Below are 25,887 nucleotides of genomic sequence, written 5' to 3'. Positions count from 1 at the left end.
CTGCACAGACAGTCACTCTGCACTCTGAATTCTGCACTTAATGTGAATAAATGATGAAACACGCCTACTTACCTACCTACCAGCACAAATACATTTCTTATGGCTGAGATACATCTGTTTTCACCAGTAGAATCTGAGCATGGAGAGTATGGCTCTAAACATATGGTTGTTGTTTGTTCTCCCTAGATCTAAGGTAGCTCTGGGTAATCTTAGTCCATACTGGGTGTTTCTTTCTGTATGACAGGTCCTTCAGAGGCTGGACTAGAGTCCTTCCTGTCAATCGGAGAACAATCAATGGAACAGTCAAATCAGTAAAGGGAGAGGCAGACACAGGTGAGTATCAAGACTACCAGGGATGATCTGCCAGGAAGTAGACTTGAATAGTGATATCATAAAAGGTGACACAGGTACTTATTCAGTGACTTACTGAGTCCATAATGGCTTTCAGGTGTGTGATGATGTGGATGGAGTCAGTGATCAGAAACTGGGAGATGTGGAATGGTGAGTGTGGCGATAGGCGATGCCTATGTCACCAGCTTGCATTAGACAGTTATGGAATATTCTAGATTACAGATATAAATGACATTTCACAGTTTATTGAATATTTTAGATTACAGATATAATTAACATGGCACCAATTATGAATGTATTTAATGAGAACAGGACCTATCTAATACAATTTATTTTGATCTGAAACATAATCTTTGAGCCAATCATCATTATAGACTCATCTCCACAGCAGTTCAGGCATGAAGATATCAGGTTATTAGGCAACAGGTGCCCATCATGGTAGAGTTTCTGAAAACTAGTCATTTCATGAAAAGTAAAATAAATAAGGAGTATTTTCCATAACCAATCATCAGAATTAAGTGCTGAATTGACCAGATTACTCCCCATGAAAATACAATAACTATGAAATATAATAACCACCACAACTTCAGATGAATCATTGGCATGTATATCACCAATGCATTTTTCTATGTGAATAAATTGTGTTGCCAGAACAAATAGCAAAAATAAAAATGTTGCCTGATCATCAGTGTTCAGTGTTTCCCTCCTGCAGGAGATGAACTGCAGCAGGTGTCTGAACTCTAACTGAGCTGCTCTACTGTTACTGCAGCCTTCACTGGTAAGATCATCAGAGATGACTTAGTGTTAAAGAATGGAAAGACTCTCTCAGTGAAAGTGTGTGTGAAAGTGTGTAGGTGTGTATTATTATCAGGGTCAGAGAATGACAGCTTTCCTCTGTCCCAGTCCAGCTGCACTCTGATCCTCTGGGGTTTCTGCTTCACTGTGAGGATAGTGAGTGGGTGGGATGGAGAGTATGCTTTATATTCACCATCATGTTGATACACACGCCAGACTCCACAGATGAAACTCCCTCCCTTCCTCTGACTAGACTCTGTCTTCACTCCCATGAACCAATTATCTCTGTCCCCAACCTCCACATCCCAGCAGTGTGTCCCTGAGTTAAAGCCCTCAGAGCCCAGAACACAGGTATACTCATCAAATCTCTCTGGGTTATCAGGAAGCTGCTGTGTCTCATTACTGTATCTCACACTGGTCAGATCCTCAGACAGGATGAGTTTTGGGTGTGCAGTGTTGGGATCCAGAGTCACAGGAGCTACAGAGAAAGAGAGGGAGAGAGAGAGCGAGAATCCAGATGAAGTACTGATGAGAATGATGATGATGGTCTTCAATACAAAACTGAAACACACTGATGAAAATGGCCATTGTGAGCAGCAAGGCCTTCCTGTCTGCAGTTGTATTCCTATGGCGACAGACTTTTGCCTGATCAACATGACATTTCAACCCTGATCTTGAGGAGGAAAACTCGCCCGCCGCGACGTTTCAGAACACAAACTCTCAGGGGCTTGTTGCAGATACAAGACATTTCTTCGCCCCCCAACGCCTGTACAGTCAAGCAAAATATCGCTAACTTTATAAATGACCCCCAAGAATCCTACACCTAAACATAAGAAGTATGTTGAGCCGTCACAAACTTGACCACATTAATATTTTGGTAAACCAAGCAAGCCCTGACATATTGGTCATATCTGAGACATGGCTATGTTACATGGTACATTCAGCTGGCACCACCAGCCACCACCGATGTATGGACTCCAGCAAGCATGAGCATACACACTAGAATACATTTGACTGAAACCATGAGCAATTAATGGACTATTTACATAGTGGGCTGTCACCACTTATGGACTGTTTACTGTGGTCAATGATCACTTATGGACTGTTTCTAGCGACTGCTTATACTGTACCATTGATGGACTGTAACTATGGACTATTGAGCATTGCCTCCTGGTGACCCCTGAGTCACACTGGTCTTCAGAAGATGAAGAATTGTAAAAAAAAAAAAAATAAAAAAAATTGTAAAATGTGTTGATGTCGGGACGACATTTATTTTGTGGGGGAGTGTGTTACATGGTACATTCAGCTGGCACATTCAGCTATTATGATCCAAACATTGAGTTAAATTGAGCTTTACATGCGTGTTAAGGTGTTTGATACACTGCTGTACTGTGTGTGAACTTTGAATGTTTGATTCAGGTTTTTGATAACATATGACATAGATAGAGCACAGCGTGAGATTAAGAATTTACATCTGTTCAGCAGTGATGGTAATATTTCTTTATTTGTTACATGGTAAAAATACAAATAGTTGGCTTTTCGAGAATGTTAAATGCTTAAATGGTTTTAATGTGCCTTAGATATTTAATTAATTCAGCCAATACGAGGTTTATGACAGTCATCAGTTGTCTAGTTATTCTGCCTTAATCCATGATCTGAGGATCGATTGTTTGAGTCTATAGATATTTAGTTGAGGGGAAATCGCGGGTTTTCTCTCTCTGTCTTGTGTGATTGTCGAGTAAAGACCATTATGTTTGATGAAGAAAACTCTGAATGACTTTGTGGTTATTTCTCACTAGTTCAGAGGTACAACATTTGGAGGCCCCGCTGGGATTGCTATTCAGATGTCCAGTATCCACAACCTGGCGACTGAGTGCTGAGACAGCAATTCCGCTAAAAAAAGAAACCAGGCAGGCTACCACGGAGAAGACGCAGCAGTGAGGAGGGCTGAAAGCTGGTAATTGAGCACACGCTACCTGAGGCTAACGAGTGACCATCAGGGGTAAGCTAATCACCTCCTGCATAGCCAAGGGCTCTCCATTCCTGCTAACAATGGCTGCTTTAGAAGAGTTACAGGAGGAAGTAGTACGGGGGCTACATATTTTGAAAAAAGAGCATTTGCTGGACATTTGTGATTCGATGAAAATATCGGGCGAAGACAGAGCAGACGTAAAGGGAAAGACCCGCATGGCGCTAATGACGCACATAATGAAACACCTGGAAAGAGAAGGGGTGGCAGAGTTAGAAGACGATGGCATGTCTGAATTACTAGCGCTTCAAGATAAACTTACAGAATTGGGAAATACAGATTATGACCAAAATAAAACACCAAAGAAACCAGACGACGAATCTGATCCAATCACCCCTGCTAGCCCCACTGGCCCTGAACCTCCACGTCGGCCCGTTAATGAGCAGCCAAACGCATGTTGGCGCAAAGATTTTAAGATTTCAGGCCAAATAGGTGAAGCAGGTCAGAAGGATAAATTGTCATTTTCTAGCCTTGCTCATCAGATTGAAAATGGACTGAAAAGACATTACCCCGAAATAGAAATTGTCGATGCTGTAATTAGAGCTATTTCTCCAGGCTTACAACTGCGTAGCTATTTGGAGGGAAGACCCCAGCTGACACTTCCCACTCTCAGACGCATCCTGCGCGCACATTTCCAAGAGAGGGGTGCTACAGAGCTTTTCAAACAGTTGACCACTGAAGCAGAGAATAGCAAAGAAACCCCTCTGAGCTTCCTTATGCGCGTTTTCGATTTGAGGCAGAAAGTGTTGTTTGCTTCACAAGAATCAGAATCAGGGCTCAAGTATGACCCGGCCCTAGTCCAGCACATCTGTCTGCACACACTTCTCACTGGGCTTCAGAATGACAATATCAGAATGGACATGCAGCCTCTGCTACTAGATACTGAGACCTCAGATGAGCTCCTGTTAGAGAAGTTAAATGTTGCCTGTGCTACTGAGGACGAAAGAAGGAACAAAAAGAAAATGAACACGCAACAGTCTGTCACAAGTGTTAGAGCAGTACAGTTAGAGGACACACCACCTGCAAAGTGCTCAGAGAAGGAAATAAAAACTAGGAACTACCCAGGACTGCTAACAGAGATACAAGAGCTCAAGACAGGTGTAGCCTCTTTAAAATGTCTCAGTGCAGAGATAGCTCAGATAAGAGACACTGCAGCAGACTAGGTTTCATCCACAGCCCGACGCCCCATTTGTAGCTTGGCCGGACAGAAATCTCCAGCCCCCCGCTCCCCTGCAGCAGACATACAGTGCCTTTGGTCAGCCCCAACCCCCTGCTCCAAGACAGTATGGTTTCAACCTGCCCCAAACTGAAGCCCCTTTCCCAATCCAGTATGGTTCGAACCAGTATCCCAGTTACCCTCCTATTAACCCCCGTAAATGCTTCGCTTGCCAGCGGTTGGGAACAAATGAACGCTGCATGCATTGCTACCGATGTGGAAGTGGGGAACATTTCCAAGCAGGGTGCAAATTCAGAGAGTAGATCAACAGGAGAGACTCCTTTAAACAGGGAAGGGTTACCACCACGGGGCGGGTGTTAACCATAGCAAGCAGAGAGTCCCGGAAATGTGCAAATTGTGGCAGTACGAACTTCCCTGATAAAATGAAGCAGTGCTCATCCTGCAAAAAGACACTATATTGTACAAAGACTTGTCAAAAGCAACACTGGGCTGCACATAAGGAAGAATGCATGCAACTGTCACATGGCCATGAACACTTTTTCCACAAAGCTCCACCAATTCTCATTCAACCTGCTCACCCCCACAAAGTTACCTCACTAGTTGGCAGGCAATGTCTTGTTGAATGTTTTCTGAATGGCCACCAGGTGCAAGTCTTATGGGACACAGGTTCGCAAGTGTCAATCATTGATGAGAGATGGAAACAGGAATACTGGCCATCCGCCAGATTAAAGGATGTTTCTGAGATCATTGACTCACCTGATAATCTGATACTGACCGCTGCAAATGGAACTGAAATGCCATATTTGGGATGGATTGAAATGAGTTTTCAACTAGCTACTGAAACAGAGTGGGCAGAAGAACTGATCATTCCAGTGCTTGTAATGAAAGGCCGGCATCTGTCTCACCCCATTATAGGCTTCAATGTTATTGAGCATATATTGACAAAGACTGAGAGGAACAGGCAGTACCATGCAGTGAGAAAAGCTTTCCCAAACCTTAAAAGAAACAAAGTTAAGGCATTTATACAGGCTGTTAGCGCGGATCAAGTCAGTGAGTATGTCGTAAAAACTAGTAGAGAGCGGGTGACAGTGCCACAGCATAGTAACATTGACGTTCATTGTCGTGTAGTCACACAGCCCTTTAAAGAGGATATTACTTTGCTTTTTCAGCCAGACCTGAACCCACATTGGCCAGACGGCCTTGAGTTTCATGACATGTTAGTAAGAGTCAAGAAGAATGTTTGCCCAGTCGTTACGATTAGCGTCTCTAACCCCACTAGCCATGCCATTGTGATGCCTGGGCGCACTTTAATTGGTACAGTGCAGAATGTTATGACAGTACTGCCCGCCCAGATTTTTGAGAAAGTGGCAACATCAGTGAATGTGAGTCATACAAGTGTGGGACCCACAAGAGACAGCACTGACTGGTGGGACCCACCTGTAGACTTAAGCCATCTTAGTGAGGGTCAGAGAGTGGTAGTAAGACAGATGCTTAGAGAGGAATGTCATTCATTCTCGAAATCGGACAATGATATTAGCTGCATTGAGAGTCTTCGCATGACCATTTCCCTGAACGACACTAACCCAGTGAGACGAACATACATATCAGTGCCCAGCCCCCTGTACCAGGAGATGAAGGACTACCTCCATGATTTGATAGCACAGGGCTGGATTCGAAAATCAAACTCGTCATACTCGTCACCTGTTGTGTGTGTTCGAAAGAAAGACGGAACGCTCAGGTTGTGCATAGATTATCGAGACTTGAACAGAAAAACCCTGCCTGACCGTCAGCCCATCCCCCGGGTTCAGGACATTATGGACAGTCTTGGTGGCAAATCCTGGTTTTCCCTATTAGACCAGGGGAAAGCATATCATCAGGGGTTTATGTCAGAGCAAAGTAGGCCACTCACAGCCTTTGTCACGCCATGGGGGCTGTATGAGTGGGTCAGGGTCCCGCTTGGTTTAATGAACGCACCTGCGGAATTTCAGCGGTGTATGGAAGAATGTCTGGAGGGGCTAAGGGACGACATCTGCGTCCCCTATTTGGATGACACACTTGTCTTTAGTAAGATGTTCAACAATCATGTGGATGATGTACGGAAAGTGCGGCAACGTCTCAGGGAATATGGCATCAAACTTAAGCCAAGTAAGTGTGACCTGTTCAAACATGAAGTCCGCTATCTAGGTCGAATAGTGTCTGCAGAAGGCAGTAAAGTTGATCCAGCTGATTTTGAAGCAGTCAGAGCGTTGAAGGATATCAGACCGCAAACTGTCGGCCAGCTCAGAAAAATGCTCGGTCAGCTCACGTACTATAGGCAGTACATCAAAGATTTTTCAAAAAAAGCCTGTTGTTTATATGATCTTTTGAAGGCAGAACCAAATGACGCCAGTAAGGTATACTTGGCCAAAGCAAAAATGGATAAAACCCCCCAAAAAGGACAAAAAAAACCAAGCTGTGTTGTCCCCCCAACTAAGCCAATCATGTGGACAGACCAACACCAACAGTCACTTGAACAGCTGATTGACTGCCTGCTCAACCCACCAGTACTAGGCTTCCCCGACTTTACTCAGCCGTTCATTGTACATACTGATGCTTCACATCAAGGCTTGGGAGCCGTACTGTATCAAAAGCAGGGTGGCAAGCTTAGGGTTATTGCTTATGGCTCTCGTACATTAACAGCAGCTGAAAAGGACTATCATCTCCATGCTGGCAAGTTAGAATTCCTAGCTCTGAAATGGGCTGTCACTGATAGGTTCAGAGACTATCTGTACTATGCTCCAACTTTCACAGTATACACTGACAACAATCCGCTCACTTACATCCTGTCAACAGCGAAACTCAATGCAACAACTTCTAGGTGGGTCGCAGAGTTAGCAGATTTTCACTTTAACATAAAGTACAGACCAGGAAAGAGCAATAGTGACGCTGATGCGTTGTCAAGGATGCCACTGGATGTTGATGCGCTAATGAGAGAATGCACTGAAGAACTTCTGCCTAACACGGTCACTGCTGCCATACAGGCTATAGAGGTACAGGAAAATTCCCCTACAACATGGTCATTCACTGCTGCTTCAGTCACAACTGATCCTGAAAATATGTTAGCCACTGCACCAATCAGCCCTATACCAAAAGAGCAGTTAAGGGAAACACAAAAAGCCGACCAAGTAATCTGTCCTGTGTTGGAGTTTAAATTGTTGGGTTCCAAGCCAGCTGTCAATGAGCTGAGGACTTTCAGCTCACAAACAAAATGCCTGTTCAGGGAATGGGACAAACTGACAGTAGATGATGGCCTTCTCCACCACCCCCAGCACACCCCGTCCCTGAGGGAAATCCGCTGGCGGACCTCAATGACCCTGAGGGGGTACCTGACCAAGGCCTACCTGATGAGCACTCACCACCGGCCTCCCCCTCCTCACATGATGCAGTTGAACCTGCGGAGCCACTCTGCCAGCGACCACCAAGGGAGAGGCATCCACCAAGGCGCATGACCTATGATCAGCTTGGTATCCCATCCTGCTACAGCATTCAGCCAACATCTCAGGTATTGCCGGTCTACCCTGCACCATTCATGGTCCCATGGCTGTTACCCCTACAGCCATATTACGTCCAGCCACCACCGATGTATGGACTCCAGCAAGCATGAGCATACACACTAGAATACATTTGACTGAAACCATGAGCAATTAATGGACTATTTACATAGTGGGCTGTCACCACTTATGGACTGTTTACTGTGGTCAATGATCACTTATGGACTGTTTCTAGCGACTGCTTATACTGTACCATTGATGGACTGTAACTATGGACTATTGAGCATTGCCTCCTGGTGACCCCTGAGTCACACTGGTCTTCAGAAGATGAAGAATTGTAAAAAAAAAATAAATAAAAAAAATTGTAAAATGTGTTGATGTCGGGATGACATTTATTTTGTGGGGGAGTGTGTTACATGGTACATTCAGCTGGCACATTCAGCTATTATGATCCAAACATTGAGTTAAATTGAGCTTTACATGTGTGTTAAGGTGTTTGATACACTGCTGTACTGTGTGTGAACTTTGAATGTTTGATTCAGGTTTTTGATAACATATGACATAGATAGAGCACAGCGTGAGATTAAGAATTTACATCTGTTCAGCAGTGATGGTAATATTTCTTTATTTGTTACATGGTAAAAATACAAATAGTTGGCTTTTCGAGAATGTTAAATGCTTAAATGGTTTTAATGTGCCTTAGATATTTAATTAATTCAGCCAATACGAGGTTTATGACAGTCATCAGTTGTCTAGTTATTCTGCCTTAATCCATGATCTGAGGATCGATTGTTTGAGTCTATAGATATTTAGTTGAGGGGAAATCGCGGGTTTTCTCTCTCTGTCTTGTGTGATTGTCGAGTAAAGACCATTATGTTTGATGAAGAAAACTCTGAATGACTTTGTGGTTATTTCTCACTAGTTCAGAGGTACAACAGCTACATAAAGATATAGACAACCAAACAGTTTATATTCAGGGATACAATATTTACAGATCTGATAGGGCCAGCAGGGGTGGTGGTGTAGCTGTCTATGTTAAAAGCACTTATGCTGCTGCTATTTTAAACACTGTATCCATCCCAAAATGCTTTGAATTAATTTCCCTAAAAATGTACCTTGGTTACAATAATTCCATTATTGTCATTGGAGTTTACAGACCCCCTAGTGCCCCGACTATGGCCCTAAACAAGATGGCAGAATTTCGTATTCCTCTTATTGACTCAGAACTAATTGTATTGGGTGATTTTAATTTAGATTAGTCAACTGATACCTCCGAAGCTCTTAAGGAGCTGTCCTCTGACCTGCATTTTACCCAGATAATTTCTGTGCCCACTCGTCCTAATCTGAAAGACTTTGCTAATGAACTTGCAAAACTGCATTGTTCCAGGAACAAGGCATGGAATCTAGCAAGGCAGACAAATGACCATGCCCACTGGCTTACATTTAGAGTAGACAATTGCGAAATAAATGCAGCAGTCAGGAGAGGGAAAGCCAATTCACTGAATCGTCCAATAGACCAGGAGATTTCTGGAAAGCAATTCAAAGTCTAAAAGGAGAGCGCAGTTCATGCCCGCCTGCTAGCATTTTAGCAGACTCCACTGTTTTAACTGAACCCTCTGACATCTGCTCTGCTTTTAACAGACATTTTGCTGCAGCTGGGCACCTTTTTGATAATACTGTCCATACTACTGATCTTCAAGCAGATCCCTGCACACCTACCGCTATCTCAGTTCCACTTTCAGAGAGCAGCCTTAGTCTGACAATATTAGATTCAGTTCAGGTCTGCAATGCCCTGATCAAAATTGATCCAAAGAAATCGACTGGTGATGACAAGCTTGACCCTTTCTTTTAGCCTGATGATGTCATACTCATAATTCTAGTCAGAATATGAGTCTGATACCGCTCCATTGGGCTGTGATTATGGGGCATGTTTCAACCGAACCAGGAAAAAAATGCCTCTTCGCTCAATTGGATATACCTAGAACCAATCAGAGTTATTACCTGTTAGAGAATCACCTAGACCATCGGGGCCAGCTGATACATTAAACTTTTACCGGATCCCGTAGGAAGGACGGCAAAAGCATCTTTTCGATCGACAAATGCCTTGATCGCGTTTCTCTGTTCCTCTTTCAAAATGAATGTGCTGTCAATGTCTTCTAAAACAGACTCGAATCTCCACATTTCAGCTCTCCAGCGGCAGCCATGTTTGTTGAAAACAAATTCAACCCAACGCTCTTTGGTGACGTGGTTGATTACGTTACGGTTGATCATCTGTCCATCATCGTATAAAGGAGATAGTTTCTCCCCAGCGGAGCGATGCCAGACCGAACTTCCCGACCTAAAATTTTGTGGGCGGGGCTAAGTTCGTCTGGCATCCAGGCTACCTTTCTTTCTGAAAACCTCAGCTACTGTAATTTTTGAACATATTACTCTCATCTTCAATCTCTCCATAACAACTGGTGTTATCCCTTCAACCTGGAAAACAGCCCATGTTCTCCCACTGCACAAGGGTGGTAGCATTAATAACATGAACAACTACAGGCCAATTTCAAAATGATCCTGTCTCTCAAAAATTCGGAAATCCTTTATTAATACCTAAATGAACTCATTTTTATCACTATCCTCAGGTTTTAGAGCCCGACATAGCACTATTTCTGCAGCCTCCCTTGTTGTGAATGATGTCATTGCTGCCTTGGACAATAAGCAACATTGTGCCGCACTATTTGTGGACCTCTCAAAGGCCTTTGACACGGTTGACCACCTGCTTTTACACAAATTATCACTTATCGGCTTTGACCATATGAGCCTACAGTGGTTTAACAGTTACGTATCTCACTGGTCGCTCCCAATGTGTAAAGGTGGGCAAAATAACATCACTTTTTTTAGATACTGACAAGGGGGTACCCCAAGGCTCTGTCCTTGGGCCTCTACTTTTTATGATATAAAAATGAAATTGCCTCCACACTCACTCCACTTTCTCAGGTTCATCTTTATGCGGATGACACAGTTCTGTACTGTAGTGCCTCTCACATTGACTCTGCTATAAATAGACTACAGCTCTCCTTCCACATGCTTGAGAAGCAGTTCATTTACCTGAAGCTAGTCCTGAATTGTGCTAAAACCAAATGGATTATTTTTTACTAAAGCTAGAAGCACTGATTTTAACAGTTTAAAACTCTGCTCTAGAAATGGTACCACTCTGGAAAGGGTCACCAGCTATAAGTACCTAGGTATTTGGGTTGATGAGGAGCTTTATTTTAAACCACATGTGAATCAACTGGTAAAAAAGCTGAGAACAAAATTGGGCTTTCATTATAGAAATAGGTGCTGTTTCACTTTCCTAGCCAGCAAACACATTATTGAGTCTGTTTTTATATCAGTTTTAGATTATGGTGATGTTATTTATGGGAATGCATCCCAAAGCACACTGAAATCCCTGGATGCTGTATACCATTCTGCTCTGCGTTTTATCACTGGAGACCGCTATGGCACACAGCACTGTACTCTTTATAACAAGGTTGGCTAGCCAGCCACAAAACGATCATTGGACTACTTCCACTATATCTCTCCTCTCTCATCAGCTGTAATTGTAATACCCTCAATACCCGCTCCCAGAGCTGGCTTTCATCATATCTGCCTCATGTTAACACTAAACTGGGTAAGACAGCTTTTTGTTATAAGGCACCCTACATTTGGAATGAGGTCCAAAAATCTTTAAGGTTGTGCTCATTTATTTCATTAAGGGAATTCTCACATCTTATCTCATGTACAACTGACTTCGCCTGTAGTGATTTTAACGGTTAGTTGACTTAACCATAGTATTTTATTGAATCTTCAAAATGGTTTCTCCTGTATTATTTTATATATATATATGCATATTTTTTTTATTTTTATTTTTTTCAATGTATTAACTCTTCATTGTTCCCTCGACACCATTGTAAATGAGGGTCTTATTCCTCAATGTGTTTTCCGAGGCTTAAATCAATCAATCAATCAATCAATCAATCAATGAATGAAAAAAATGCTCATTCCAAAAAATTTGATTCCATATGTGTAAAATTCAGTGGACATAAAAAGTCTGTGCAAGATTGTTTTGGAGTCGGAGACAACTGGAAAATTACCTCAAACCCAAGTCCCACACAGACATTCACTTTACCCTGTAGCCACTTGTTCTCAATCCTGTTCCTGGCTACACTGATGATGAAGCCCCTGTTATGGACTTAACTGAGTTGAGCAAAGGGCCTGCATGTCACACCAGAGGCAGGATGAAAGAGTATGAGGAGGTTTGATCACCACTCCAGTCTCCAGCACTGGACTCACTCCTGGAACTCCATGCTGAAGATCAACATGATAAAAAGGAAAAAAGCCTCCATCTACATGGGATGGGAGTCAGCTGATCTCTCTGCTGTGTGGCCTCATGTAAAACCTGCTGAACAGCAAAGAGCTCAGCCTGCAGCTCAGAATGTCTGTGGCGTCATTAAACCTTAGAGAGCAGATTCATGTGGAGCCCACAGAGATGTGATGGTGAGGAGGCAGAGAGGAGGAGAACACTGAGGAGAAATGAGGAGGTGTGTGTGTGTGTGTGTGTGTGTGTGTGTGTGTGTGTGTGTGTGTGTGTGTGTGTACGTGCATCTGAACTCACTGTATTGAACAATCTCTTGCATCTTCTCCCAGACTCTGAACTTCAGGTTGCCCAGGTGTTTTGCCACATTGATCAGAGCTCCTGAAACCCTCTCTGGATCCTGCAGTGTGCACTGGGCTCTGGAATAACATTCAGGAGTCAGTGCTGCTGTGGGTTTGGGTTCAGAACTACAGAGAAGAGAGTTACAGGAGACAGATCACTCACCTCTCCACTGTGCTCTTGTAGTTCTGTGAAATTAAAGAGGGAGATGGGTTAGGCATCATTGCTCCACATCTAAAGTCGATCCGAATATAAAATGATTTGCTCATGTGTGGATAGGGTTAGAGTTAGGCCCTAGCACTTCTTGCTGGCCATGTTGTTGTGTTTAGCAGGAGTGGGCCACAGACAGTGCATGTTGTACCGTGAATGAGTGCCTTTATGGAACCTGGGTACAGCATACGGTGCTTGTTGCAGCTGCCGCCAGCCAGTTGTGCACTGCTATTGTATCCTGTCACCCCTACTATGCTTGTATAACTCACAATCACCACACACCAAGCCAGCCAACATAACTAAACTATAACTATACAATTCCCAATATCAAGAAAACTGGCCTACAGACAGTGCATGTTGTACCATGAAGGAGTGTCTTTACGGATCCTGGGTACAGGCATGTCACGCGTGTTGCGGCTGTCACCAGCTGTTGTGTATACTGCAACCCTTGCTATCCTAACTAAAATCCACATGCACCATGTCAGCCAACCATAACCTAAACTAAACATAAATAAATTCACAGCCTCTCTCTCCCTCTCCTTCTATATCCTATTGCTAATGCTAATACTGATACTGATTACCTACTGTTAATTTCTTACCTAAATGTAGCTCCTTATCTGTTTATCAAATTAAACACTATCCACTCACGTTGTTTCTTTCTTCCCTCCTAGTCTAGACTATCTTCGCTGTGGGATGATGCCGTAGTCTCTCCACCTGAGAAACCCTCAGCCTACACGTACCCACCCCTACCACACTGTAATACACTTATTCTACCCCATACTCTGTGCTAGATTTACCTGCAATGTAAATAATTGTCACCATCGAAATAGTTTTCAGTTCTATAACTGTACTTACCCCTGTAATAGTATCCCTATGAGCACACTGAATACCCACTAAGCTCTACAATACTTGAATGCTCTCTTCCCACCTTTTCTCCTACCAATTTTGTATTCATTATGTATATACCATATTATGTTTGTATGTATTATGCACATTTACCCCATGTATGCTGTGCTGTGTACATTTACCCCATGTATGCTGTGTACATTTACCCCATGTATGCTGTGTACATTTACCCCATATATAATATGTACATTTACCACATGTATGCTGTGTACATTTACCACATGTATGCTAGCATGCTTATCATGATATATGTATGATTCATTCTGCTATGTTCCTGATTGTTACCCCCCCCCCCCCCCCTTCTTTTTATATCTCTACCCTGCCGGCCTCAAGCAGATGGGCTCTGGTTCTGCTTAAGGTTTCTTCCTGATTAACAGGGAGTTTTTCCTTGCCCCTGTTGCCATTGTGCTTGCTCTAAGGGGGTGTCAAAGTGTCAAAGACAATTTGATTGTTTTGGCGCTACAAAACCAAAATGGATTGAATTGAATTGGATAGCCTGTGTGTGTCTGTGTGTGTCTGCATGTGTGTGTGTGTGTGTGTGTGTCTGTGTGTGTGTGTGTGTGTGTGTGTGTGTGTGTGTGTGTGTGTGTGTGTGTGTGTGTGTGTGTGTGTGTGTGTGATGGTGTTAGTAGTGTAAGTTTGGATATTTCTCTGCTTCATCTCATCATAAACAAGAGGTTTACTCTGTAGACTCCATAATCAGATGTTGATGTCAGAGGTTCACTAACAAAGACTAAGCATGGGTCCTACCTGCAGGAATATGATGTCATCAGCTCCCATCTCCTCCTCTATGGCTCTGATTGTGTCTGAAAGAGAGGAGATCTCTCTGCTCATCTTCTCAATCTTCTCCTTCATCATCTGACTCTTCTGCTCCTCTTCCTCCCTCAGTGCAGCTAACCTGGCTGCCTCTTCATCTCGTAGAAACTGGTGAAGCTTCTTAAACTCCTCCTTGATCTGCCTCTCTGTGTGTTGGGTCTGGACCTGTAATACCACATGTCATCACACAATGGTGTCTTAGTTTATATAAGATATTAGTTTCTGTTATATGTAGTGTTGTTTTAAATAAAACAATCCATAACTCTTACTCTCATATGTTGGGCAGTTGTATCACTGGTTGTTTTAACTTGTTTAAAGTTGACCAGCTTCTTCTGTAAGGGCTCCAGTTTGATCTTCAGTTCATCCTGGTATGAATTAACACACTATTAAGGTATTGACTGTCAACATTTCTCTATATGTCTGGATGCTAGATTTAAAACACGTATTATGAGCCTGTTTGACTTGGTAGCTGGTTGTGATCCATTAAATGTCTCTGCTCACCACAGTGTCAATAGTGCATTGAGGATGACATATTTATACACACACACACACACACACACACACACACACACACACATATATATATATATATATGTGTGTGTGTGTGTGTGTATATATATATATATATATATATATATATATATATATATTAAAGATATTATTAAACATAATAGAGTTTCAACACTTTATGTCAAGGGAATCCAAATAATTCATTAAACTGTTTTGCTTTGTTCTTAATAATAAAAGCTTTTTGTTGAATGTGAAACATAACATGCTGACCTTAAATTGAAATATGAATTGTACATGTGTTCTTTGCTTGCCTTCTGTGTGCTGTCTCATTTAAAAAAGATGGGAATATCATATATAACATTTATACTGATAATGAAAGTTGCTTACAGTCATATTTTCCTTTAAGCCATCACAGTAGCAATTATTTCATCATAAATATTATTTCATTTCATGATCTAGTATTATATGCCCGTCATTAAAGTTAAAACATTTCTTTAGAAATACATTAACTGCTTATGAATGTTTCATGAATTGTTTAACAAGATATATTTTGAATAAGGTATTGCCAATTACTGCGCAAAAAAACGGTGGAGAGAAAAGATGACAAAAGAGACATGATGACACCTAGTGGTTTGGGATGAACACTACAGCAACCACACGACTATCAGTTGAGGTGGGTTTCTGGGTAAAGTTTTACCAAGAAAATCCATTTGGTTGTCCAACATCGATTGATGGCCACTAATCTTACCTTACGCTCAAGTGCTGCTTCACTGATGGGACTGAAGTTGTGGTTCTTGTGGAGTTTTGAGTCTCGACACACCAAACACACAAGCTGTTTGTCATCTTCACAGAAAAGCTTGAGTTCAGAACGGTGCTGACTGCAGAATGGTTCTCTCTGACTTCTCTCCTGTTGGAAAGTCTCACACAGGTTTTTTAGAACGAGATTGAGAGGATAAATATCCTTTGAGCACCTTCTCCGGCAGATTGGACATTCCCTTGATCCTTTGGTTTCCCAGAACTGCTGCATGCAGGTGTTACAGATGCTGTGAGTACAGGTCAGAAGAACAGGATCCTTGTAAATATTGTAGCACACAGGACAGGAGAAATCCTCTTCTGAAAAGGACTTAGATGCCATTTTGTCTGGTAGATGCAGTTGCTCTACAATTATGCCTGACAGTCTCTGCTTTCACTTTCAATTGTCTGACATCGCGCGTCAGCCTGAACCAAAAAATTAACTGAAATTAAACGAGACAAGACTCTAAGATAATATTCCAGTCTTCACCGCTACTGTTTCCTGTTTATGATCCTTTCCCCTATAGAGAGCATACTCTGTTAGGACGATGTGTCAAATGGAACTGAACAGCAGCATGTGACTCAAGTTAATTTCCTCATTCACTTGAGGAGTTTCTTAGGGAGGGGCTCAGATAAAGTCATAAAGGCTTCTGGTTGGACAGTGCTACACCTGTTTCCTCGTTGGAACTGGTAGTGTAGTTAGTTAACCCTTTCTACACATTCACCTCTTGTGTTGTGGGACAAAACTGACCTCCCACATTTACTGACCAAATTTTATAGGAGATTTTATTTTACATAGAAAGACTTAAAACTAAATGGATTGTCTGATCAAAATTACTTTCAATGTGTAACCTGTATGTTGCTAGCACTGTGAGGTACTAGCTACTAGCTATAAACTGGGGCTTCAGCGTCATTGACCTGCATGTTGCTAGCGCTGTGAGCTACTAGCTACAAACTGGGGCTTCAGCATCATTAACCTGCATGCTGTTAGCACTGTGAGCTACTAGCTCGGCTGCAGCCTTGATGTTCCTGCTGGGTGAGATATAAGCACAGCTACTGTAATTTACCTATTATTATTAACCGCATGACTGTATGTGACCGTCATTGTGTCAAAAATGCAAGTATTTAATTTCATCAAGGGTCATTTGTGTGTCATTCAAGCAGCAGATCTAATTCACACTACTTGGTACACGTGCATTTTGTGTGAGCACTAGAGAGAGAGAGAGCGAGCACGCACTGTTTAAGGGCTTGTCATAGTTGACATCTGGTGGTAGCTAACTAATTCACTAAGGCAAGATTTGAAGGCTATGAATATAATATGTTTGGGTTTTTTTAAAGAAAAAGGATGAAGACAACGAGGCACTGGCGTGGGTAGAGGGGGTTGATGAGGTTATCTCCTGTTGCTGACCAGTTAGGCAAGAGCAAGGTTAATTGGCATACTAGTTAACACCTGTGAAGATGAGAGGAGTCACATTACAGACATCAACACATTACTGATGTAATGGTGCATTTAATTTAATCAACAGTAAAGAATAATTGTTGCATGTGCTAAGGGGTGCCCAAACTTTTACATACAGATGTAGACATTTCTATAACATGAATTAATTAGTATGTTTTGATAGTAAACACCTATGTGCTCCAGCTGTGGGGGTGTCCAGAGACTGCTGCCACAACACGTACTGTGGCTCTGGGCCCGTGTCAGAGAAAGAGTCCCAGGCGGTGACCCAGTTTGTGGGGAGCAGAGTGGACCAGATCCTCTGCTTCCTCACCAGCCACTTTGCAGGTGTGAGAAATTGATACAACCCTTTCTGAACAGAAGCAAAGTTTGATTTCAGTAATCGAATTAAACGTCTGCCCCAAATGGTGTCTTATGCTAACTAGAGAGGTCCACACCCTGGCGCCGCCTTAACACCTACAGTCGGGAAAAGTAAGCGACGGCCATCAATTATAGAACGGGAACTGGAGGAGGCTTACAGAAAACCATCTTGACCAAACAGCCATCTAAACTTAATCAGCACATCTATTGTTAGAAGGACACGCTGATCATCCAAACAGACTAAAAGGTTGCCGGAATCTTATTCACACAAAAGGGAGTTACAAGAACTTCATTATTATGCATTAGAACAACCGATCTAATTATTATACATTTGGTGAAATAAACCATCCCCTTTCTGTATAGGTTAATACGTAGTCTAGTCATGAATTTATTGTATATATTGTGGTGTTTTATGATGTTATGGGATTCATTTTGTCGCCGTTGAATCCGAAGTATTTTCGCATACTTTGCTAGTGCGCATTATTGGATTAAAGCTTGATTTTTATTTCAACCTCGAGGTGTCCTTTTTTTCTTACACAGGTCAACTACTGCTCCTGCTGTATAGACACCCCCACATCTTGGCACCCAACTATGACGAGCTGGGGAGATGCTTACAAACACACACACACACACACACACACACATACATACACACAGACCTTATCCACCATACACTCTGCAGGTGAACTGCTAGTCATGCCGTACGTACACACCCTCATCTCAGCACCCTAACACCATGAGCTGTTGACATCTCCCCCATCCTGTAAAAGATAAATCCCAGATTCCACCCTGTTCCATCTATCACTCCATGTGTTTTAGCAGAGTCAAGGCCTACACCAGTGTGTTTTAACAGAGCAAAGGCCCAATCCAGTGTGTTTTAGCAGAGCAAAGGCCCACTCCAGTGTGTTTTAGCAGAGAGCCAAGGCCTACTCCAGTGTGTTTTTGCAGAGAGTCAAGGCCCACTCCAGTGTGTTTTAGCAGCCAAGGCCTACACCAGTGTGTTTTAGCAGAGAGCCAAGGCCTACTCTATGTGTTTTGGCAGAGCCAAGGCCTAGTCCAGTGTGTTTTAGCAGAGCAAAGGCCCACTCCAGTGTGTTTTAGCAGAGAGCCAAGGCCTACTCCAGTGTGTTTTTGCAGAGAGTCAAGGCCCACTCCAGTGTGTTTTAGCAGCCAAGGCCTACACCAGTGTGTTTTAGCAGAGCCAAGGCCCACTCCAGTGTGAGATTAGCAGAGAAGGCCCACTCCAGTGTGAGATTAGCAGAGTCAAGGCCCACTCCAGTGTGTTTTAGCAGAGAGTCAAGGCCTACTCCAGTGTGTTTTTGCAGAGAGTCAAGGCCCACTCCAGTGTGTTTTTGCAGTCAAGGCCCACTCCAGTGTGTTTTTGCAGTCAAGGCCCACTCCAGTGTGTTTTAGCAGAGTCAAGGCCCACTCCAGTGTGTTTTTGCAGTCAAGGCCCACTCCAGTGTGTTTTAGCAGAGTCAAGGCCCACTCCAGTGTGTTTTAGCAGAGTCAAGGCCCACTCCAGTGCAGAGCCAAGGCCTACTCCAGTGTGTTTTAATGCCCTTGCCACTTCTCTCTCTCTCTCTCTCTCTCTCTCTCTCTCTCTCTCTCTCTCTCTCTCTCTCTCCATCTCCTCCTCCTCGTCTCCAGACCCTAACTCTGGTTCCTCCCGAGACTGGGCTCGTCTGATTGGGATCCCCTTCTCCTACACCTTTGAGCTGAGGGACAAGGGCGAGTTTGGCCACCTCCTCCCAGAGAAGCAGATCCAGCCGGCCTGTGAGGAGGCCTTTGAAGGAGCCCTCTTCATCATCACCTATCCACGACAAGGCCTTCTACAACCGCATCCTGACAGAGGCTTAGACAGAAAGGAGAGAGGGAGACGACAGGAAAGAGAGAGGGAGACGACAGGAAGGAGAGAGGGAGATGACAGGAAGGAGAGAGGGAGACGACAGGAAGGAGAGAGGGAGACGACAGGAAGGAGAGAGGGAGACGACAGGAAGAGAGTGGGAAAGACTTGAGCGCAGAGGAAATGGAGCACATTGATACACAGAGCTAACGGAGATGGGTAGATCAAGCTAATTTGAAATATGTCTATGTGGATGTTACCAACTGTCAATTTAGATGAAGATTATGTGTCCATTTATTCATACCACACGATCAAATGGAATAGGAAAATGATTCAAATCATTGAAATATTGCTAGAAATAAATCAATCAATTAATTGTGAAAACATCCATTTCTACCACATTATCTTTTGACTTTTCTTTCCATAACCAATTTGATGCCTATGACACTGAATGGGTCATCAAATGATTCATCCTCTGAAATTAATGTCGACATCATTATTTTTAACAAAATCCCTAGCTTGAGATAAGCGCATGTTTATTTAAACTGCCTGAAACAGACAAGAACAATCCATATAGATAAACAGACTAAAGATGTGTAAACATCTAGATGAAGTTGAAAAAAAACCTCAGCCTGTGGTCACCTCTCTACATCACTCAAGATGTGGTATCACTCTATGCCAATAGGGGGCATTGCCGCCACTTCTATGGACTAATTCAGTGTCAAGCCAAACACATAAGCTCTTTGATGGTGTTTGTCAGTTATCCCTGTTGCCACTGCACAAAAGAACACCACGATTGCTTTCAGCTGCCATTGTGTGATAAGCACAACATGATTGCCTCAGTCCCAGAGTCATTTAAAACCACAATGCAAGGCCAGGGTGTTTCACTCTGGTTATATGTGTTTCCCTGCAGAAGGACTTATATGACAGTTTAAGCTCGATTTGAAGCTCATAGCTTTGGGGTTAACTGCTAGCAGCAGCAGCAGATCAGTTCCCTGTGAATGACAAACAATGCAACTTGGAGAAATGGATGGAGAGAGAGAGAGAGAGAGAGAGAGAGAAATCGTAGAATAATTCACGGATTCTGTTCTGACCATTCTGCAGTGATGATGTCAATTATGTCTCACCCCCACTGATCAGTGCTCCTTGTACCGACTGCCAATGATATTCAAGAGGAGTAAGATGCTCAAAGAGGCTAAATCTGAATCCCTGCCAATACAAGTGACCAGACATTATAGAGACCCGTCCTGTTAACCCTCGTGACATTATAGAGACCCGTCCTGTTAACCCTCGTGACATTAGAGAGACCCGTCCTGTTAACCCTCGTCACATTAAAGAGACCCGTCCTGTTAACCCGCACGCTTGCAACATGGTTACACTTGTGGTTCCAGTCAGAATTGACCAAGTTAATAATGCTTTTTGTAAACATTTGATTTTGATCTATTTTGATGTAAACCTTTCTAAAGATGGGAGTAATTGTCTTTATGACATTAGTTTTGTACAACTATGTATCATTTCTAGTTTTGACAACTTGCCAATTTATTTTCACTCATTAAACTAATTGAAAGGCCGGTCATTTTTGACCGGAAACACAACAAATGTATTGTAACAATGTAAAATTATTTGGAGAAAAAAATAACTAGAATGAATCTCACAATAATTGATATGATCCATTCAGGCAGATGTGGAGGGTGGAGGATGGCATGAATCTTGAGTTTAAAATGATAAAGATGATTCATTAATGCATTAGCTTTTTTGAGAGACTGTTGAGGTAAATCTTCCGTTTGGAAACTGGGTCAAGGGTAATCGGTTATGGTCCAACAAATGAAACTGCTTCAGCGATCAACAGCAGCCGTGAGTCACGTTCTGACATTATTGGTCTTCCAGAACAATCCATGCATACTAACCACAACAGGCTTTGTTCTTTGTGTTGAGGGCCGCTGTGCCCATCACCATCTGTTTGTGTTCCCGCTCCCTCACACAGGCGTGATGCTGAGCCGGCTGCTTAGAGGTGCTATATCAGTGAGTTATGGGGTCAGGGGTCATCTTTAATTCAGTGAGTTATGGGGTCAGGGGTCATCTTTGATGCTTGGAGGTGCTATATCAGTGAGTTATGGGGTCAGGGGTCATCTTTAATTCAGTGAGTTATGGGGTCGGGTCATCTTTAATGCTTAGAGGTGCTATATCAGTGAGTTATGGGGTCAGGGGTCATCTTTAATTCAGTGAGTTATGGGGTCGGGTCATCTTTAATGCTTAGAGGTGCTATATCAGTGAGTTATGGGGTCAGGGGTCATCTTTAATTCAGTGAGTTATGGGGTCAGGGGTCATCTTTAATGCTTAGAGGTGCTATATCAGTGAGTTATGGGGTCAGGGGTCATCTTTAATTCAGTGAGTTATGGGGTCGGGTCATCTTTAATGCTTAGAGGTGCTATATCAGTGAGTTATGGGGTCAGGGGTCATCTTTAATTCAGTGAGTTATGGGGTCAGGGGTCATCTTTGATGCTTGGAGGTGCTATATCAGTGAGTTATGGGGTCAGGGGTCATCTTTAATTCAGTGAGTTATGGGGTCAGGGGTCATCTTTGATGCTTGGAGGTGCTATATCAGTGAGTTATGGGGTCAGGGGTCATCTTTAATTCAGTGAGTTATGGGGTCGGGTCATCTTTAATGCTTAGAGGTGCTATATCAGTGAGTTATGGGGTCAGGGGTCATCTTTAATTCAGTGAGTTATGGGGTCAGGGGTCATCTTTAATTCAGTGAGTTATGGGGTCGGGTCATCTTTAATGCTTAGAGGTGCTATATCAGTGAGTTATGGGGTCAGGGGTCATCTTTAATTCTCCATGACGTCCGGCTTCACCTCGACCCAAGAAACACGTAGGCTGATCGGAATCCAGGAGAGAGGAAAGAACTGAGGATGAGGATGACCTGATTGATCTGAGGATGACTGCGTGGGGGACTGAAGATGAGCCGCTCTCTAGTCTCTCTGCTACCCTCCTAATGTGCATGTAATACTGGTCCAATGTTCAGTTAATACTGGTCCAATGTCCAGTTAATATGGGTCCAATGTTCAGTTAATACTGGTCCAATGTTCAGTTAATACTGGTCCAATGTGCACGTAATACGGGTCCAATGTTCAGTTAATACTGGTCCAATGTGCATGTAATACTGGTCCAATGTTCAGTTAATACTGGTCCAATGTTCAGTTAATACTGGTCCAATGTTCAGTTAATACTGGTCCAATGTGCACGTAATACTGGTCCAATGTTCAGTTAATACTGGTCCAATGTTCAGTTAATACTGGTCCAATGTTCAGTTAATACTGGTCCAATGTTCAGTTAATACTGGTCCAATGTTTAGTTAATACTGGTCCAATGTTCAGTTAATACTGGTCCAATGTTTAGTTAATACTGGTCCAATGTTCAGTTAATACTGGTCCAATGTTCAGTTAATACTGGTCCAATGTTTAGTTAATACTGGTCCAATGTTCAGTTAATACTGGTCCAATGTTCAGTTAATACTGGTCCAATGTTCAGTTAATACTGGTCCAATGTTTAGTTAATACTGGTCCAATGTTCAGTTAATACTGGTCCAATGTTTAGTTAATACTGGTCCAATGTTCAGTTAATACTGGTCCAATGTTCAGTTAATACTGGTCCAATGTTTAGTTAATACTGGTCCAATGTGCAGTTAATACTGGCTCAACTGGTACTGGTAATTGGTACTATGTTTGATTCCCGGAAAGCACACATTTCCTACTGATGAAAATATATGTCGTTACTTTGGATAAAAGTCTCTGCTAATTGAACATATGGAAATGTACATGGATCCATCCCATATAAGGGCAGAACAGGGTCAAGATGTAAAACAAAAGTTTTTCATTTTTTTTTAACAATTCCTTTAGAATTTTACTCACTAACAAAATCTGACGCAGAACGCACCTTTAATGACATTACTCACACCAGCAGGGGGAGCCCTTGCACTATGTAAATCCCTCTATTTCTTTCTCCTCTTCCCCTGTGTTTGACCTCAACTTTCCCCCTCATCTCTCTTTCTCTCTCTCTCATTCTGTCTTTCTCTCTCTCTCTCTCTCTCTCTTTTTTTTCAGCATTGAGTAGCTTGGGTGTGGTCCTTAGCAACGGAACAGGCTGTGGGTTAGTCCGACTGACTCACAGGAACAGGGCGAGACCACAGACAACAGTGAGGTGGAGGTCTGGTCCCAACCCACTGATCACCACTTATGGGCACCCTGGGCACACCTCAGCATACCCACCCAGCCCTGGGCACACCTTGGCATACACCCCCACTGAAGATGTTCTGAGCTTCTATAAAACAAATCACACTGGTGTCATGGCAACCTAATTAAAAGTGTGTGTGTGTGTGTGATTGGCCCGCTATTATTACCAGTGTGGAATTAGCAACATCATACTGTCATGATGATTGTATTGGAATGGACAATGAGAGGAAAAGCTCATTGTGTTGGTTTGGACTCCAATATACTGTCATAGTCTTGGATTGATCACAGTTGTACTCCCGTCATCCTTTTATGCCTCTCTCTCTCTGCCCTCTATTTCTCCGCTTCATTCTCTTTTCATTTTCTCTCTCTCTCTCTTTCTCTCTCTCTTTCTCTCTCTCTCTCACTCAATCACTCTTTCTCTCTCTCTCTCTCTCTCTCTCTCTCTCACTCACTCTTTCTGCGCAGTCTGCTGAAGTGGCAGTAAATATGCATAAGTGACTGTGGAGATGATCAATGCAGTGGCGTGTGTGTATAGACTGCTGTGATTTATAACTGCATGTTGTCTGGCATTGTGACCTCCCTGAATCGCCCCGTCTCTGTCTTCCACTCCCATGATCCTGCGGACCTGCTCAGTACAGATGATCAGCCTATGACTGATGACGCTAATCAATAACCCCCTCCAGATGATCAGCCTATGACTGATGATGCTAATCAATAACCCCTCCAGGCCTCTGACAAGGGCCACGCCTGCGAGGGATCAATGATGCGGGCGTGGTGTGGAGCCAATGGCTGGGACTGCTGAGACTGCTTCACTGCACCAGTGTACAAACATCAGCTTGATGTTAATATGTCCCATTGCAGTCACATTCTTCAAGATGGAGAATGTCTGCTAGAAGACAATTAGTTCAAAAGGAATGTAACAGGGTAGACAAATAAAGTCTAGCCTGCTTGTTCATAATGTGTATATATACAGGGATTGTGGTGTTCCGTAATGGTAGGATATATCAGATGAATGACATGGAATGGTTTCCATTAGAAAGTTCTGTTCCAGAATTGCCATGTTGACATTCCAGAATAGTCTCTCCGCATTGCTCTGTTGCTGTACCTCTCTAATTATACACCGAAACTAATAATAGGCGAGGTTTATTTCCATTTAGCCGGGATGATTCCTCCTGTTTTTCCTCACTGTAATGGATGTGTTATTAATTTAATTGATGCGATAAATTACACGAGCTCTGAGCTGCATGGAGGAACCACCAGGAGGAAACATCAGGAGAGAGAGAGAGAGCTCACTGTTTCCTGTGAGTCTGAGGGAGAGAGAGAGAGCTCACTGTTTCCTGTGAGTCTGAGGGAGAGAGAGAGAGGGCAAGAGAGAGAGACAGATAGAGAGAGAAAGAGAGAGAGAGACACACACAGAGAGGGAGAGAGAGAGGAGGGGGAAAACTGTCAGATACACTAATTACATTTCTCTCCTCCATTTCCACCCAGAGTGTTGGGTAAGATCTTAATTAGGAGAAATGGATACGAGCGAGAAAGAGAGAGAAGATGGTGTTGGGTAAGATCTTAATGAGGAGAAATGGATAAGAGCCAGAAAGAGAGAGGAGATGGTGTTGGTGAGGTGGGGAACAGAACACACACTTTCCCCAGGCTTAACCAGGCCTATCAGGTTCCCCAGGCTTAACCAGGCCTATCAGGTTCACATTTGAATCAGGCAGTCGCAGATGTGTGTTTGTGTGGTGTTTTAAAACCTTGTGTGAATAGTTTTGCCGTAAGTAACTGAGGTTCAAACAGAAAGAAACAGAAAAAGAACAGAAAGTTTTTCCGTCTACCAATCACAATGCCAATGTCAAGTTCACACACACACACTTTTGAAAATAACCTTTCATCTTTAAACGGCAACTGACTTGTCTGTTTGCTGTTGTATATGCTGAGATACCATCAAACATATTTCAAGAATTCCAACATTGCCAAATCTTTAATAAGTGGCTTCAGCCATGAGATTACTGGATCGTCAGTGTTATTAAAGTAGTCCTGACGACTGTGTTCTAAAGCCATTATGTCTGGCAGCCACACACTGAAGGGACAGTACTGAACTCCCCTGTTCTATCTGAACATCGCTGATTAGTCATGTCTGTGTGACAGTACAGACAGGACCTCTTGGAACCTCTAACCCCACCTCTCTCTCTCTCCCTCCCT

At 43.0% G+C, this 25,887-nt stretch overlaps 1 protein-coding gene and 1 long non-coding RNA gene across 2 annotated transcripts; one reads left to right on the top strand and one right to left on the bottom strand.

Moving 5' to 3' along the window:
* Positions 1-697: 697 nt before the first annotated feature.
* Positions 698-15,398, bottom strand: LOC105899467 (zinc-binding protein A33-like). Its single transcript, XM_042703279.1, has 6 exons — positions 15,393-15,398; positions 14,765-14,860; positions 14,414-14,660; positions 12,729-12,735; positions 12,525-12,643; positions 698-1,624 (listed from the first exon to the last, which is right to left on the bottom strand). The coding sequence occupies exons 1-6, from the start codon at positions 15,396-15,398 to the stop codon at positions 1,092-1,094; spliced, it is 1,008 nt and encodes a 335-aa protein (XP_042559213.1). The 3' UTR covers positions 698-1,091.
* Positions 15,399-16,635: 1,237 nt separating this feature from the next.
* LOC116217892 lies at positions 16,636-17,862 on the top strand. Its single transcript, XR_004164916.1, has 3 exons — positions 16,636-16,833; positions 17,420-17,580; positions 17,679-17,862. It is a non-coding gene; the product is annotated as an uncharacterized LOC116217892 (long non-coding RNA).
* The last annotated feature ends 8,025 nt before the right edge of the window (positions 17,863-25,887 follow it).

Source organism: Clupea harengus, chromosome 2 (assembly GCF_900700415.2).
Source record: "Clupea harengus chromosome 2, Ch_v2.0.2, whole genome shotgun sequence".
NCBI classification, from domain to species: domain Eukaryota; kingdom Metazoa; phylum Chordata; class Actinopteri; order Clupeiformes; family Clupeidae; genus Clupea; species Clupea harengus.
This window is presented reverse-complemented; position numbering and strand designations above follow the sequence as displayed.